The sequence below is a fragment of the Ovis canadensis genome, chromosome 11, assembly GCF_042477335.2.
Source record: "Ovis canadensis isolate MfBH-ARS-UI-01 breed Bighorn chromosome 11, ARS-UI_OviCan_v2, whole genome shotgun sequence".
Taxonomy (NCBI): Eukaryota; Metazoa; Chordata; class Mammalia; order Artiodactyla; family Bovidae; genus Ovis; species Ovis canadensis.
Window position 1 is genome coordinate 39,554,695 of NC_091255.1, and position 14,144 is coordinate 39,568,838.

The window sequence follows — 14,144 nt, forward strand, 5'->3', positions numbered from 1 at the left end:
TGCTATGCAACAAGGTGAATCAGCTGAATGTATACATTTATTCCCTCCGTCTTAAGTCTCCCTCCCACCCGCCCCCAGCCCAGCCCGCTAGGGCATCACAGAGCACACGGATGAGCGTTCTGTGGCAGACAGCAGCTTCCCTCCAGCTCTCTCTCACACGTGGTAGTGGTAGTCAATGCCACTGTCCCGATTCGTCCATCCCGCTCCTTCCCCCTGCCTGGCCCACGTGTCCATTCTCTACATCTGCGTCTCTATTCTTGCCCTGCGGATAGATTCGTCAGTACCATTGTTCTAGAGTCCTCATATATGCGTTAATATACGATATTTGTTTTTCCCTTTCACTCTGTATGACAGACTCTAGGTCAATCCACATCACTACAAATGACCCAATTTCATTCCTTTTTATGGCTGAGTAGTATGTAGGGTGTCTCTAGACAAAGGATTCTAGGCATTCTAGGTAATAGAAACAGGAAAGGAAGAAAGAGAGGAAAGACTCAGTGTTTTTAAAATCCTTTGTTACTGTGAGTGAGTATACAGAGAATGAAGTAGGAAGAAAGGCAGGAAATAAAGTAAGAGTTAATGGGGACAGATTATGTGGGGTTTTCCATGCCATACTTAAGGGTGTGGACATTATCCTTTGGCACTAGGGAGCCAAAGAAGGTTGTAGGCAGGAAGCAGACTGATCCTGCTTATGACTTAGAAATATCACCTTGATGACAACATGGAGATGAATTGGAGCAGGGAAAGAGGAGGGGGGCCACTCAAAAGACACTTGAAATATACCAGAAAAAAAAAAAACAAGGGGTGGGGGCTTGAAGTAAGGAAGAGACATTAGGAGTAAATTAAGGGGTAGATTAGGAGGTATTTAGGAAGAGAATGGAAAAACATGGTGAAAGATTGGGGATGGGGAAAACACAGGTATGTGGATGGTGAGCCATCACCCAAGCCAGAAATTCAGGGGTGGATCTCCCCTTCACTTGACAGGAACTGCTGGGAAAGGAATAGTTTCATAGGGAAACTTGGCAAGAGGGAGTACAAGATAGGTTTTGTACCTCTTATTTTCAAAGAAACCTCAGTGGAGAAGGCATTTGAGTATATGAGAAAGGACCAACAATGCTTGATCCCCGAGAGAATCTAGAGAGACAAAAACTGCCAAGTATCTATTGAACACGTAGGTCATTACCTGTCATCTCGGTGCCCCTGCAGAACAGACAATGCAAAGGGGAATTGAGGAGTTTGGACCATATCAATGGCACCCACCCAAGACTGAATGACAGCCCTGAGTCCAGCTGTGGGCAGTGCGCTTCCATCTTCCATACCCTCCAAGGCAAGCAAGTCACAGCAGTGCGACAGGCTTTTGCATGTACCCTGGGCCAGGGACACCATCATGGCTAAAATTCAGCACCAACCAGCCTAATGGAGCTGAGATAGACTGGAGTCATTTGAGTCAAACACTGTTAGGTGTACAGTTTTGGGTTTTTTTTAGAATTGAGGTGCAGTTGTTGGCTTCCCTGTTAGGTCAGCTGGTAAAGAATCCACCTGCAATGCTAGAGATCCCGGTTCAATTCCTGGGTCAGGAAGATTCCCCTGGAGAAGGGATAGGCTACCCACTCAAGTATTCCTGGGCTTCCCCGGTGACTCAGATGTTAAAGAGTCCGCCTGCAATGCAGGAGGCATGGGTTCAATCTCTGGGTTGGGAAGATCCCCTGGAGGAGGAAATGACAACCCTCTCCAGTATTCTTGCCTGGAGAACCCCATGGACAGAGAAGCCTGGCAGGCTGTAGAGTCCATAGCATGGCAAAGATTTGGACACGACTGAGCAACTAAGCATAGCACAGTTGATTTACAGAGTTGTGTTCATTTCTACTGTACAACAAAGTGATTCAGATATATATATATATACACACATACACACATATATGGAGAAGGTGATGGCACCCCACTCCAGTACTCTTGCCTGGAAAGTCCCATGTATGGAGGAGCCTGGTGGGCTGCAGTCCATGGGGTCGTGAAGAGTCGGACGCGACTAAGTGACTTCACTTTCACTTTTCACTTTCATTCATTGGAGAAGGAAATGGCAACCCACTCCAGTATTCTTGCCTAGAGAATCCCAGGGACGGGGGAGCCTGGTGGGCTGATGTCTCTGGGGTCGCACAGAGTCGGACACAACTGAAGCGACTTAGCAACAGCAGCAGCATATACATATATATACTCAGATATATATATATATATATATACATATATATACTCAGATATATATATATACATATATATATACATTCTTTTTATTTAGTTTTTCATTATGGTTTATCATAGGATATTGAATATAGCTCCCCATGCTATACAATAGAACCTTGTTGTTTATCCATTGAGTATATAATAGCTTAACATCTGCTAAGCCCAACGCCCTCCCCCTTGGCACCCACAAGTCTATTCTCTGTGAGTCTGTTTCTGCTTCATCAGTTCAGTTCAGTTCATTTCAGTTCAGTTCAGTCGCTCAGTTGTGTCCAACTCTTTGCGACCCCATGAATCGCAGCACGCCAGGCCTCCCTGTCCATCACCAACTCCTGGAGTTCACTCAGACTCACGTCCATCGAGTCACTGATGCCATCCAGCCATCTCATCCTCTGTCGTCCCCTTCTCCTCCTGCCCACAATCTCTCCCAGCATCAGAGTCTTTTACAATGAGTCAACTCTTCGCATGAGGTGGCCAAAGTACTGGAGTTTCAGCTTTAGCTTCATTCCTTCCAAAGAAATCCCAGGGCTGATCTCCTTCAGAATGGACTGGTTGGATCTCCTTGCAGTCCAGGGGACTCTCAAGAGTCTTCTCCAACACCACAGTTCAAAAGCATCAATTCTTCGGTGCTCAGCCTTCTTCACAGTCCAACTCTCACATCCATACATGACCACAGGAAAAACCATAGCCTTGACTAGACGGACCTTAGTCGGCAAAGTAATGTCTCTGCTTTTAAATATGCTATCTAGGTTGGTCATAACTTTTCTTCCAAGGAGTAAGCGTCTTTTAATTTCATGGCTGCAATCACCATCTGCAGTGATTTTGGAGCCCCCCCAAAAATAAAGTCTGACAGTGTTTCCACTGTTTCCCCATCTATTTCCCATGAAGTGATGGGACCAGATGCCATGATCTTTATTTTCTGAATGTTGAGCTTTAAGCCAACTTTTTCACTCTCCTCTTTCACTTTCATCAAGAGGCTTTTTAGTTCCTCTTCACTTTCTGCCATAAAGGTAGTGTTATCTGATTATCTGAGGTTATTGATATTTCTCCTGGCAATCTTGATTCCAGCTTGTGCTTCTTCCAGTCCAGCGTTTCTCATGATGTACTCTGCATATAAGTTAAATAAGTAGGGTGACAATATATAGCCTTGACGTACTCCTTTTCCGATTTGGAACCAGTCTGTTGTTCCATGTCCAGTTCTAACTGCTGCTTCCTGACCTGCATACAGGTTTCTCAAGAGGCAGGTCAGGTGGTCTGGTATTCCCATCTCTTTCAGAATTTTCCACAGTTTATTGTGATCCACACAGTCAAAGGCTTTGGCATAGTCAATAAAGCAGAAATAGATGTTTTCCTGGAACTCTCTTGCTTTTTCCATGATCCAGCGGATGTTGGCAATTTGAACTCTGGTTCCTCTGCCTTTTCTAAAACCAGCTTGAACATCAGGAAGTTCACGGGTCACGTATAGGTACTTCCATTTATGTCCCATTTTAGATTCCACGTATAAATGATATCATATGGGATTAGTCTTTCTGTGTCTGACTTACTTCACTTAGTGTGATCACCTCTAGTTGCATCCATGCTATTGCAAATGACATTACTATGTTCTTTCTGTGGCTGTGTAATATTCCATTGTGTATGTGGACCACATCTTCTTAATCCACTCATCTGTCAATGGACATTTATGTTGTCTCCATGTCCTCGCTCTTGTAACTCCTGCTGCTATGAACACAGGGGAAGATGATGATGATGAGATGATGTTAGTCATTCACTTGTGTCCACCTCTTTGCGACCCCATGCACTGTAGCCCACCAGGCCCCTCCACCCATGGCATTTCCCAAGCAAGAATACTGGAGTGGGTTGTCATTCCCTTCTCCAGGGGAACTTCCCAACTCAGGGTCAAACCTGCGTTTCCTGTATTGCAGGCTGATTCTTCACTGTCTGAGCCACCAGGGAAGCCCATAGGGGCCAGGTGCACTTTCTTTATTTCAGATCTACACTCCTCCCCACCTCTTAAAGTGAGAGCATCAAGGAAGAAGCAGAAAAGTAGGCAAAATGCACATGCGTGACTTTTCAACACAGTGACCCTATTCTGCAAAAGTGCCCAACCCAGTGGCTCTAACTCTGAATTATCAGATTAGATTCCCTTGTCTTGGGCAGGGGTAAGACAGAGAAGGAAAGGTGGGAGGCATTGCTAGCAGGCAGAAGAAGGAGCTTTGACCGAAACTCTCAACTGAAACTACTTTCTTTATATTTGTTTAACTTGAGAGTGAAGTCGTTCAGTTGTGTCCGACTCTTTGCGACCCCATGGACTGTAGGCTGCCAGGTTCCTCCATCCATGGGATTTTCCAGGCAAGAATACTGGAGTGGGTTGCCATGTCCTTCTCCAATTGTTTAACTTAAAGTCTTTGTTTAAATCAGGCCAAAGTCCTTTTGTATTCACATTCATGAGAGAAAACAGGCTACGTTAATAGGGTGGTTCATATGAGTTCCATCTGAGATTTCATTACTGGTCTAATAATGACATGGGATTTCTGGTTTATTAGGAGTTTTGGGGGGTCCTGCCACTCTATTCTACTCCTTAGAGATCCAGGATCATGTCTGCTTCATCTTTATAACCCCTAGAGTTCTAGAACACACTCTGTGCTTTATACACATTTCTGGAATTGAAACTGATGGGAAACTGAGAAATTGATAGGCAGAGGCTGAATTCCTTCAATGGGTCATTGGCAGTCCAGATTCACCCCTCCCTTCTGGAATGTAGATAGAGACCCTTGGAGATCAGAGCACAGATGTCATCACAGGAGTCACCAAGCAGAACCATGAGTCTCCCTGAGCTCACACACGTTTCACCAGCCCCAGAGGTGGATTTACTGGGAAGACAATGGGGGTCCCCCAACTTGCACTGGCAGTATGGGTACCTGGAGGAGCTGGGAATTCTCCAGAGTTCCAGGTGGGAAAGGGAAGCCAGGTTGTAACTGGGAAATATTTCTGTGTTTCCATTTCTGGTCAGTTGACCACACATCTCAGAAGACTTGAATCACTCCAGGTCACAAGGGTAGCTTAGATTCAAATGGAGATCTCCCTGGCAGCTCCTGTCTCTCCCTTACGTCACATCCCATCCCAGGCTCACTCCAGGCCTCAGGGGGAGAGCAAGTCCCCTGAGAAGTACAGCGGCTGTGATCAAATTGCAAGTAAGAGCCTTGGGGGCCTGTGGTGCTGTGTTAGCCCGCTGCTCTCAAAACACAGCAGCCTGGAAGATCAGCTTCCCTCGGGATATCCTCTCTCTCTTTTTTTTTTTTTCAGAAAAATTGCTTGCTTAGAGAGGGGGATGGATGAGCTTCTATATGAGCATATTTATATCCATAGATATTCCATGCCATAGGCAGTATAAATCCCAGAGAGCAGATGTCAGCAGCTCCATGCTCAGATGGGAAACTTAAGGAAGGCTACAGTTACTAGTATTTCTTAAACGTGCTCAAAAAAGAAACTACGCTCCCAGACACACACACACACACACACACTCTCTCTCTCTCTTTTTTTCCTCTCGCTTTCTCTCCGTCTCTCTCTCCCTCAGTCAGGCCTGCAGAGCAAAAACAATCTACTCCTGTCCAACTCATCTGGGTCAGGCAGACCCTTATCCCAACTTTCACTGCAAGAAGAGTTCTCTGCCAAGTTGCCATGTATCTCTCTTCAGCTCCACAACCCTCAGGATAAAAATCTGTTTGGCTTTTTTTTTTTTTAATGTGGCTCAGAATAGTTTTTTCTCAACTCAGATCATTTAGCAACATTCCTTCTTCCACCAATCTCTCCCCTGTCGAGTACCTCCCTGTCACAGGCATCTCAAAGCTGGCCAGGGTTCTTCCAGGCCCCAGGACATCTCTACTCCCAAATCTCCCTCCCCTTGACCTCTTTTCATTGAAGATCAGGAGCCTGGGGTTCAACCAAGGACAAGAACATGCTGGTAGGGAAAGTGGTCACTTTGTGTCACAAATAACATAATGCCACTACCCCCTATGTTCACATCTTAACCCCAGGAATCTGTATTTTCCATCACTTGGTGAAGAAGAGTTAAAGAATGCATGTGGGGACTTTCCTTGCAGGCCAGCGGTTAAGACTCTGTGCTTCCAATGCAGGGGGTGTGGGTTTGATCCCTGCTTGGAGAACTAAGTTCCCACATGCCACATGGCATGGCTGAAAAATGAAAAATAAATTTTTTGTTTGCTTCCATATTTATTTCCTTTTAAAATGAATTATATTTGCATGTTCTTTACCTATCTTTTCTTTTTTCAAAAATATATTTTTAATTGAAGGATGTTTGCTTTACAATATTATGTTGGCTTCCAACATACATCAACATGAATCAGCCATAGGTATACATATGTCCCCTCCCTCCTAAACCTGCCTGCCACCTCCCACCCCATCCCAACCCTCTAGGTAAAATTAGATAGCCAGTGGAAATCACTGTATGATGCAGAAAGCTCAAATCTAGTGCACTACAATAACCTAAAATTTTTTTAATATTATATAAAAAAAGATTCAGGTGGAATTAAGATTGATAATCAGCTGATCACAGGGTTTATCCAAGGTGGGCCTAGTATAATCACAAGGTCCTTAAACATGGACGAGGGGGACAAAGGGGAGAGGGCAGAGCCATCTCCTGTGAGAATAACTGGGCCCATCAAGACGACTTTGAACCTGAAGAAGCCACGAGACATAAAACATGGGCGCCCTCTAGAAGCTGGAAAGGGCAAGGAAACAGTTCTCCCCTAAATCTTCCACAACGGAAGGTGGTCCTGATAAGACTGGAAGGTTAGCTGGGTGAGACCCACTGTGGACTTGTCACCACCAGAACTGCAAGATAATAAATCTGTGTTATATGAAATTACTCAAGGTGTAATTTATTCCAGCAAGACTAGGAGACTGAGGTCTTCTGCAGGAGCATGTGGCACAGAACCTGAGCTGCTCATGAGCTGCTCCTCCAGGGACAGGATCCTATCTCCAAGAGGAACAAGGACCCGACTGCTCTGCCCCTTTGATGTGTCAGGAGTCAGATGGTCTATTCCAGAAGACCTCAGTTATGCCAACTGCTGGCCAGATCCCAAGGACCCAAGCGTTTGGGCAAGGCCCAAACTCAGAGCATTACAGGTTGTCCCAGGAGGTATGGTCAGATCAGGTCTTCATCTGTCACCCACTTCTCTTGGAAGGGTTTTGTGCTCTAAGACAATAAGCAGGCATGTATGTAAGTAACAGATGCTACTTCGAGGCCCCCATGCAGAGAACATGGCAGATGAATTCAGCCCAACGCTGTATGCGTACATAGTTTAGTTTTTATTTATGTGCTGCTAGCAATTAAGCAAACTTCTTCAGGTCTTGAGAGCAGGTTTCATTTACAGAGGCGCCTAGCACACCTGGCACATTCTGGATGTGCAGTCCCTTGGGGTCGGATTCGAGATGGATTTGCCCCTAAGGAAGGAGGGACTCCCTCCTAGGAAAAGTCAGTCTTTCCAACCTGAACCCAAGCCCAGCTCCGACCTCGCTCTGCTCCTGAGACTCTCGCTCCTTGAGCCCCGCCCAAGGGAAGGACGCTCTTCAAAGGGCTTCCAACTCTTGCCCCTCCCCCTGGAGGGAGAGCATTGAGCCCCGGCTGGATCTGCAGCCATTCTGACTCCCAGAAAAATCAAAGGCGTTTTGTTTTCTCCGTGGACGTGTGTCCAGGTTTGATAAGGGAACTGCGGGATGTTTGTTCGGTCTCTGCCTCTGCAGATGGGGAGAGAACGTGCGGACCCTGGGAACGCCGGGATCCTAGGTTGTTTGTCAGAGCTCCGTGCGCCCCGGGAGCGCGGGAGCGCAAGCGTCTTCCTGCGGCGCGACACACACACCGCCTACACACCCCCGCCGTCTCCCAGGCTGCGGGGAAGGAAAGCCCCCTCCCCGGGTTCCCCACCCTCCCACCTGGCCCGCCCACCTACGCGCCCAGCGCCGCGCCCCTCCGCTCCCCTCCTCCCCGGCTCCGCCCCCCGCCCGCGCCCCCGCATCCCTGCCTCCCACCGCAGCGCAGCCGGAGTCCAGACCGGCTCCCGGGACTCCGGCGGCTGCGAGTCCCGGGCGCCCTCGCTCCTCCTGATTGGTTGAGCTCCTGTCAGTAGTAAAAAAGGATCAGATAGCAAACTGGGGACCTTCATAAAGGCGTGGTGGGGATGCTCGAGGAGCGGGCAGCCTATGACATCAGCCGCGCACGCCTGGGATGCCCGCGGCGCCCGGCCAGACCCCGAGGAGGCGCAGGGTCCCGCCGGCCGAGAGCGCAGTAGCCTCGCTGTGGCGAGCGGGGAGGCCGCCGCTTTCCAGGGGACACGGGTTTCGGTCCCTGGCTGCCGCTGTACTCCTTCCTACCCAGGGGAGCTCGCGGAGAGTTGGATGAATTCTGGGTTGTTCACTTCGGTCAGCTGAGCTCCCGGGAGCCCGTTCCTGGTGGACATCAGGGGGCGTCTGGCTAAGGGACCAGCGGCTGTCTGAGACTCAACTCAACATGACACTCCTGGGGTCTGAGCACTCTTTGCTGATTAGGACCAAGTTCAGATCAGGTAGGGCGAAGACACTGAGCGTTCCTTCTTCAGCTCTTCCTGCTCTTCCACGTCTCAGCTGCACACTGCTTTCCAGTGCACGTTTCAGAGCCCACCTTGGCTCCTGCACCTCTGTCCCCCAGAAGCACATTTGGGAAGTCAAGAATTGTATGAGCCTGGGAGGGGTGGGAGGTGGCTTTCACGTCTTCTGTTGTCAATGCTTTGAGCCGCAGAGGTGGTTTGGTTTGTGAGAAGGCCAATCCTTTTATTTTTGTCTCTGAATCTGTGACTAGAAAAAAAAAATTGGGGGGGGGGGGGGAGAGGGGTGTGCATCATGAAAGGAGTAACCTTGAAAAGGAGCTCATGGGGATTTCAGGTTTGAGAGCTAAGAACTGTGAGAAGATAACCTGGCGCTGGACATTACGTACGGGAGCCACTTCAAATGTAGCTAATCCAAACAAATGTATTTCCCAAAAAAAGTCACTTGGGGAAAGCAAAAATAGCAAATTTGGAGCTCACCAAGTATTCAAAATGACATCACTGTAGGGAAAAAAAAAAGTCTAGTGCCACAAATATTTTTTCCCAAACCATCTGATATTTATAAATGGAGACTTTCCCCCCAAATTTCTGTCCCGATAGAGAAACTTCTCCGCGGACACTGAGGGAAGGTGAGTGGGGGAGGAGACAGGGCCTTTAACTGCCCCGCAAACAGGCTGGTGTGTGTACTCACCCCTGGAAGATATTGGTGTGCGGGTCTGCACACTGAGACAGGGTCACTTCTTCAGTTCTTTCTCAGCAGCTCTGTGTAGAATATTGGTTTTAGGAAAGTGATGACAAACTCAATACATGGTACAGCTTCTACCTAGAAGGTGCCATGTCTGCATGCTCAGTCTCTTCAGTCATGACTGACTCTTTGCAACCCTGTGGACTGTATCGCGCCAGGCTCCTCTGTCCATAGGATTCTCCAGGGAAGAATACTGGAGAGGGTTGAATCTTCCTGACCCAGGGATGGAACCCGCACCTCCTGCATTGGGAGGCCCTGGTTCTTTACCACAGCTGCCACCTGGGAAGCCCAGAAGTTGCTGTGAGTTACTTTAAACTGTGATGTGGACATTTCCCATAACAGGTGTTATAAGGATGCTGGCATAGTTTGCTAAGTTTTCCATAGCCTTTCTACATGGGACCACTCAGCATGTCACTTGGAAGGAGGTTACAAAAAATGAGAAGAGTGGATGCTGTAAAGTAGGGCCCTCTGGGACCTCCTTAGGTGCGCCTGGCTTTTAGATGTCTGTGGGATCCCATGGAGATTTTCTATGGCTCTGTGCTGTCAAAGAGAGATAAAAACTTGAGAACTTAGGCTCAAGACAAAGCGCCCTGAAACAAGACTCAGCGCCCTGAAGATGCGGGGCGAGTCTGCGAGGCACTAGGTTCTGCAGTGGATTAATCAATCCATCCTTCCCGTGCTGAGGTGAGGTGCTTGGTCCGTTAATCCACTAGAGACGCAGAGACACGGCCACCGCTTCGCAATTTGGTCGGGACCGCAGGGCAACACTGCCACCTTTCTGAAGAGCAGAGGATGTGAGTTTGTTTTGTGAGAAGCTCCACACATTTCAGATACACCCTCACCAGTTCCCTGTAGGGCCGGGGGAGGGCCTGGTTTGTCTCTGGACGGATCTGGGGGTGTACTTGATAGTGGAATTTCGGAACAGGCTTGTCAAGCGATGCTTCCCTCAGCTGCAGTGCAGAGGAGAGTCGGACGGTTCTCCTAATTCCTGCCTTGGTGGGTTGGTGGAGTCCTGTGTGTCCCAGGCAGGCCTTGCAGACCTGCACCCTGGAGCTTCTGAGAATTCCAATGGCAGCCTCACTTTTGCTGTTCTTGGTTTGTTTGTTTGTTTGTTTTAACTTGGACATGCTTTTGTGTCACAGAAAGTGTTGCTTTGGGAAAACGTGCTGTCAAAGCAGACAAAGGCGTGCTTAATCTTCTCCCTTCGATAAACAGAGAAACAGAGGGTCTGAAAATGGACAAAGTGGTTTGGTCATCTGAGATGTTAGGAGTTGATGATGTCTTGAAAGATAGAGAAGAAGACACACTGAATGTAAAACTAAGTAGACATCATTTTTCTTATGTGATTATTCTTCCTGGAGATCATTGCTGCTGTAGCTGCAGGAACACAGAAATCTGGCTGGCAGCAGGAGAGCCCAAGGGCCTCTTCAAGAGTCCTCGGTTTACTTTATGGCTAACAATGGATCAAGAAGCCTCTTCTCTGTTTTGATTTCTCTCTCTCTCTTTCTCTCTTGTTTTCTTTCTTTTTTTTTTTTCTTCTCCTTTTCTTTCACAAACTGCTCAAAATGTAAACTCATAAAACTGTACCTCACTGCTAATGTTTGCTTTGATAGTGGATTCTGGTGTACTTCATTTAAAATGTTTCAAAAAGCAGGAAACAAAATTGTTCTCTGATCATAGTAAGATGGTAGGACTGCTTTATAAGGGAGCAGATAACTGTTTCCACTCTGAAACTAACCTTATGGTAACCGTTTCCAACTGACTTTCTATAAACTGTATTTGAGTGGCCTTGTTATTGAACTACAAAGTCTGCTACCAGAGCGATAAATATGAAAGTTTACACGGACAGACATGTTTAGTGATCTAAATTCATCCTACTGGAATGCCAGACTCCCTGGGTTTTTAGCAGGTACCTGTTCTTATCAGCTGTATAACCTGCAACCTTCGATAAATTACATAATTTTCTCTGCCCCAATTTGTTTAGTTTGAATAATGACAAGAATCATAGGGTTGTTGTGACAAATGTGGAAATACAAGTAGAGCATTTTTTAAAAATGCCTGGCACTTAGTAACCCATCAAAAAAAATACTGTTCTATTATTCATATTCATTCACAGGGTGGTCCTAGGCTTGTCATTTCTTCCCTGTGACTCTTGGTTGCTTCATCTGTAAATGTCTAGGTTGGGCTCGGTGATTTCTCCCACCCTTGGGAAACATTTTATGGTTCTGTGAAAATGCAAAGATTGGGAATAAGTAAAATTGTGATCGGGCTGTGTGTCAGTTGGGCATACATCATAGACAGTCTACTTAAGTGCAGTCATTTTAGTGTTGTTTTTGAATTAACCACATTTTATTGTATTTTGTCTTCTAGGTCTGTCAATATCTGTAGTCAGTACCACTGTTGATAATTTTCCTCATTACCATAATCCTGTGCTAGTAAGACACAAGGACCCGTATGCGTGCACACACACACACACACACACAGACACACACGCCATGCACAAAGGATCAAAAAGGAGAGAGAGAGGTCTATTAGCGGGTTTCCCTCTTAAAGAACTGTTGTGTTTCTTTTGCTTTGTTCTCTTTTTCTCTTCTTCCCATTCAAACAGCCCGTACAAAGGTGGACGCTGGTTTCTGCCATGACCTTGACTCTATCTCCCAGAAATTTAGGGTTGTCAAGCTTTAGCAAATCAAAATGCAAGATGCCTAGTTGAATTTGAGATAAGCAATGATTAGTTTTTAGCCTGTTGCAATATTAGGAGCATACTTTCACCTACACTGGACGTTCTGCATTTTCTGTGGTAGCTGGGCTATAAAACTATGTATATTCACCAAATTTAATTGGTCTCTTCAGATCTCTTTTTTTTTTTTCATCTACAAAGTAGAGGATCTGAGTGGTTCATCTTTGCAGTTTTTAAATTTTCCCGAATGAATAGCCCGAGTACTTCTGTAAACTTTTGGTGACTATAAGCTTCATCAAAGCATCACTATGTCATTTTTTCACTGTCATATCCTTGGGGAACTGGACATACAGTAGATGTTCAGTAACTTTTTCTTACGTGGACTGATGAATAATTCATACCTGCCATCTTTATAACTTGTTAGTTTCATCCAGTTACTAAATCGTGTCTGACTCTTGTGAGCCCACGGGCTGTAGCCTGCCAGGCTTCTCTGTCTATGGGATTTCTCAGGCAAGAATACTGGAGTAGGTTGCTGTTTCCTTCTCCAGGGGATCTTCCCAACTCAGGAATAGAACCCACGTCTCCTGCTTTGGCAGGCGGGTTCTTTACCACTGAGCCACCAGGGAAGCCCTGACTTTATGATTAGCCCATTATTATTCTAAGTTTATTCTGAAGGCAGTCTTTTCAGTTGCTTCATATGTTCAGTGTTCTTTTCATAATTTGGTATTTTGCGAGAACAAAACACCATAGCCTGGGTAGCAAAACAACAGACATTTATTTTCTCTGGGGGTGGAAGTCCAGCATTACCATCATGGTAATTTTCTGGTCAGAGTTCTCTCCCTGGCTTGCAGACGGTCGCTTTTTCACTGTGTCCTCACATGGCAGAGAGAAAGACAGGCAGACAGACAGTGAGGTCTCTGATCTCTTCTCACAAGGACCCTGATCTCATCACGAGGGCCTCACTATGGAGTCCTCGTCTAAACCTAATTATTCCCAAAGGCTTCAAACCTAGTTATTCCCAAAGTCCTTCATCTCCAAGGACATCCCTGATGGTCCAGTGGTTAAGACTCCAATCTCCCAGGGCAGAGGATTCTGGTTTGATCCCTTGTCGGGAAACTAGATCCTGCATGCTGCAACTGAGACCCAGCCAGCCAAATAAGTAAAGTAAATAAACCAAGTCTGTAAAAAAAAAAAAATACTATCACATACAGAGGTTAGTGCTTCAGCATGTGAATTTAGTATGTGGTGGGTGTGTGGGGGGCACAGCTGAGTCCATAAGAACAGTTAAGATCACATACTCAGGTGCCATGGGTTAGGGTGTGGACATCTTTGGGGAAAGAGACATTATTCTGCCTGTGAGAGTGGCGGCCACTATGCCATTCCTCGCTGTAACCCCTCCACATGCCTCTGTCCTACAGACTGTGTTCTTCAGCCCTTTTCCCTGCATATGGATTATCCAGCCTTAATCCCATTGTTGTCTGCAGGGTGGTCCCCAGAAGACTCATGTCATAGTATGTTAAAGTTGTTCAGCAGGAAATTTGAGGGATGCAAGGACTTCCTTAGTGGTCCAGGCATTAAGACTTCACCTTCTAATGCAGGGGATTCGAGTTCGATCCCTGGTTGGAGAACTACGATCCCACATGCCTCTTAGGGAAAAACAAAACAAAAACAAGATAGAAGCAATATGGGAACAAACTCAATAAAGTCCTCCAAAAAAATAGCTCACATCAAAACAAAAAAATGGAAAGAGGGAAGAGAGTATAGTGAAAACTTAAATTGTATTTTTAATTGCAGAATTTCTGAAGACTTTACTATTTCTAATGTCAGTTATGAGCTTCTAAAAGGCAGTGATTCCCAGCCATGTTTCACCTTCATTCACGCAGCA

The 14,144-nt window shown here is 46.4% G+C and overlaps 1 protein-coding gene across 3 annotated transcripts in view; it reads left to right on the top strand.

The window, feature by feature from the left end:
* Window positions 1–8,440: 8,440 nt before the first annotated feature.
* The window catches only part of MYOCD (myocardin), an 85,785-nt gene continuing 80,081 nt past the window's right edge, over window positions 8,441–14,144 (top strand). For 2 of the 3 annotated variants that reach the window (XM_069603581.1, XM_069603583.1), the window contains exon 1: window positions 8,444–8,816. In XM_069603581.1, the coding sequence (XP_069459682.1) occupies window positions 8,762–8,816 (55 nt within the window). In that variant the 5' untranslated portion in view covers window positions 8,444–8,761. Of the gene's footprint in view, window positions 8,817–14,144 lie in introns of all 3 variants that reach the window. The other variant, XM_069603584.1, reaches the window with a different exon arrangement.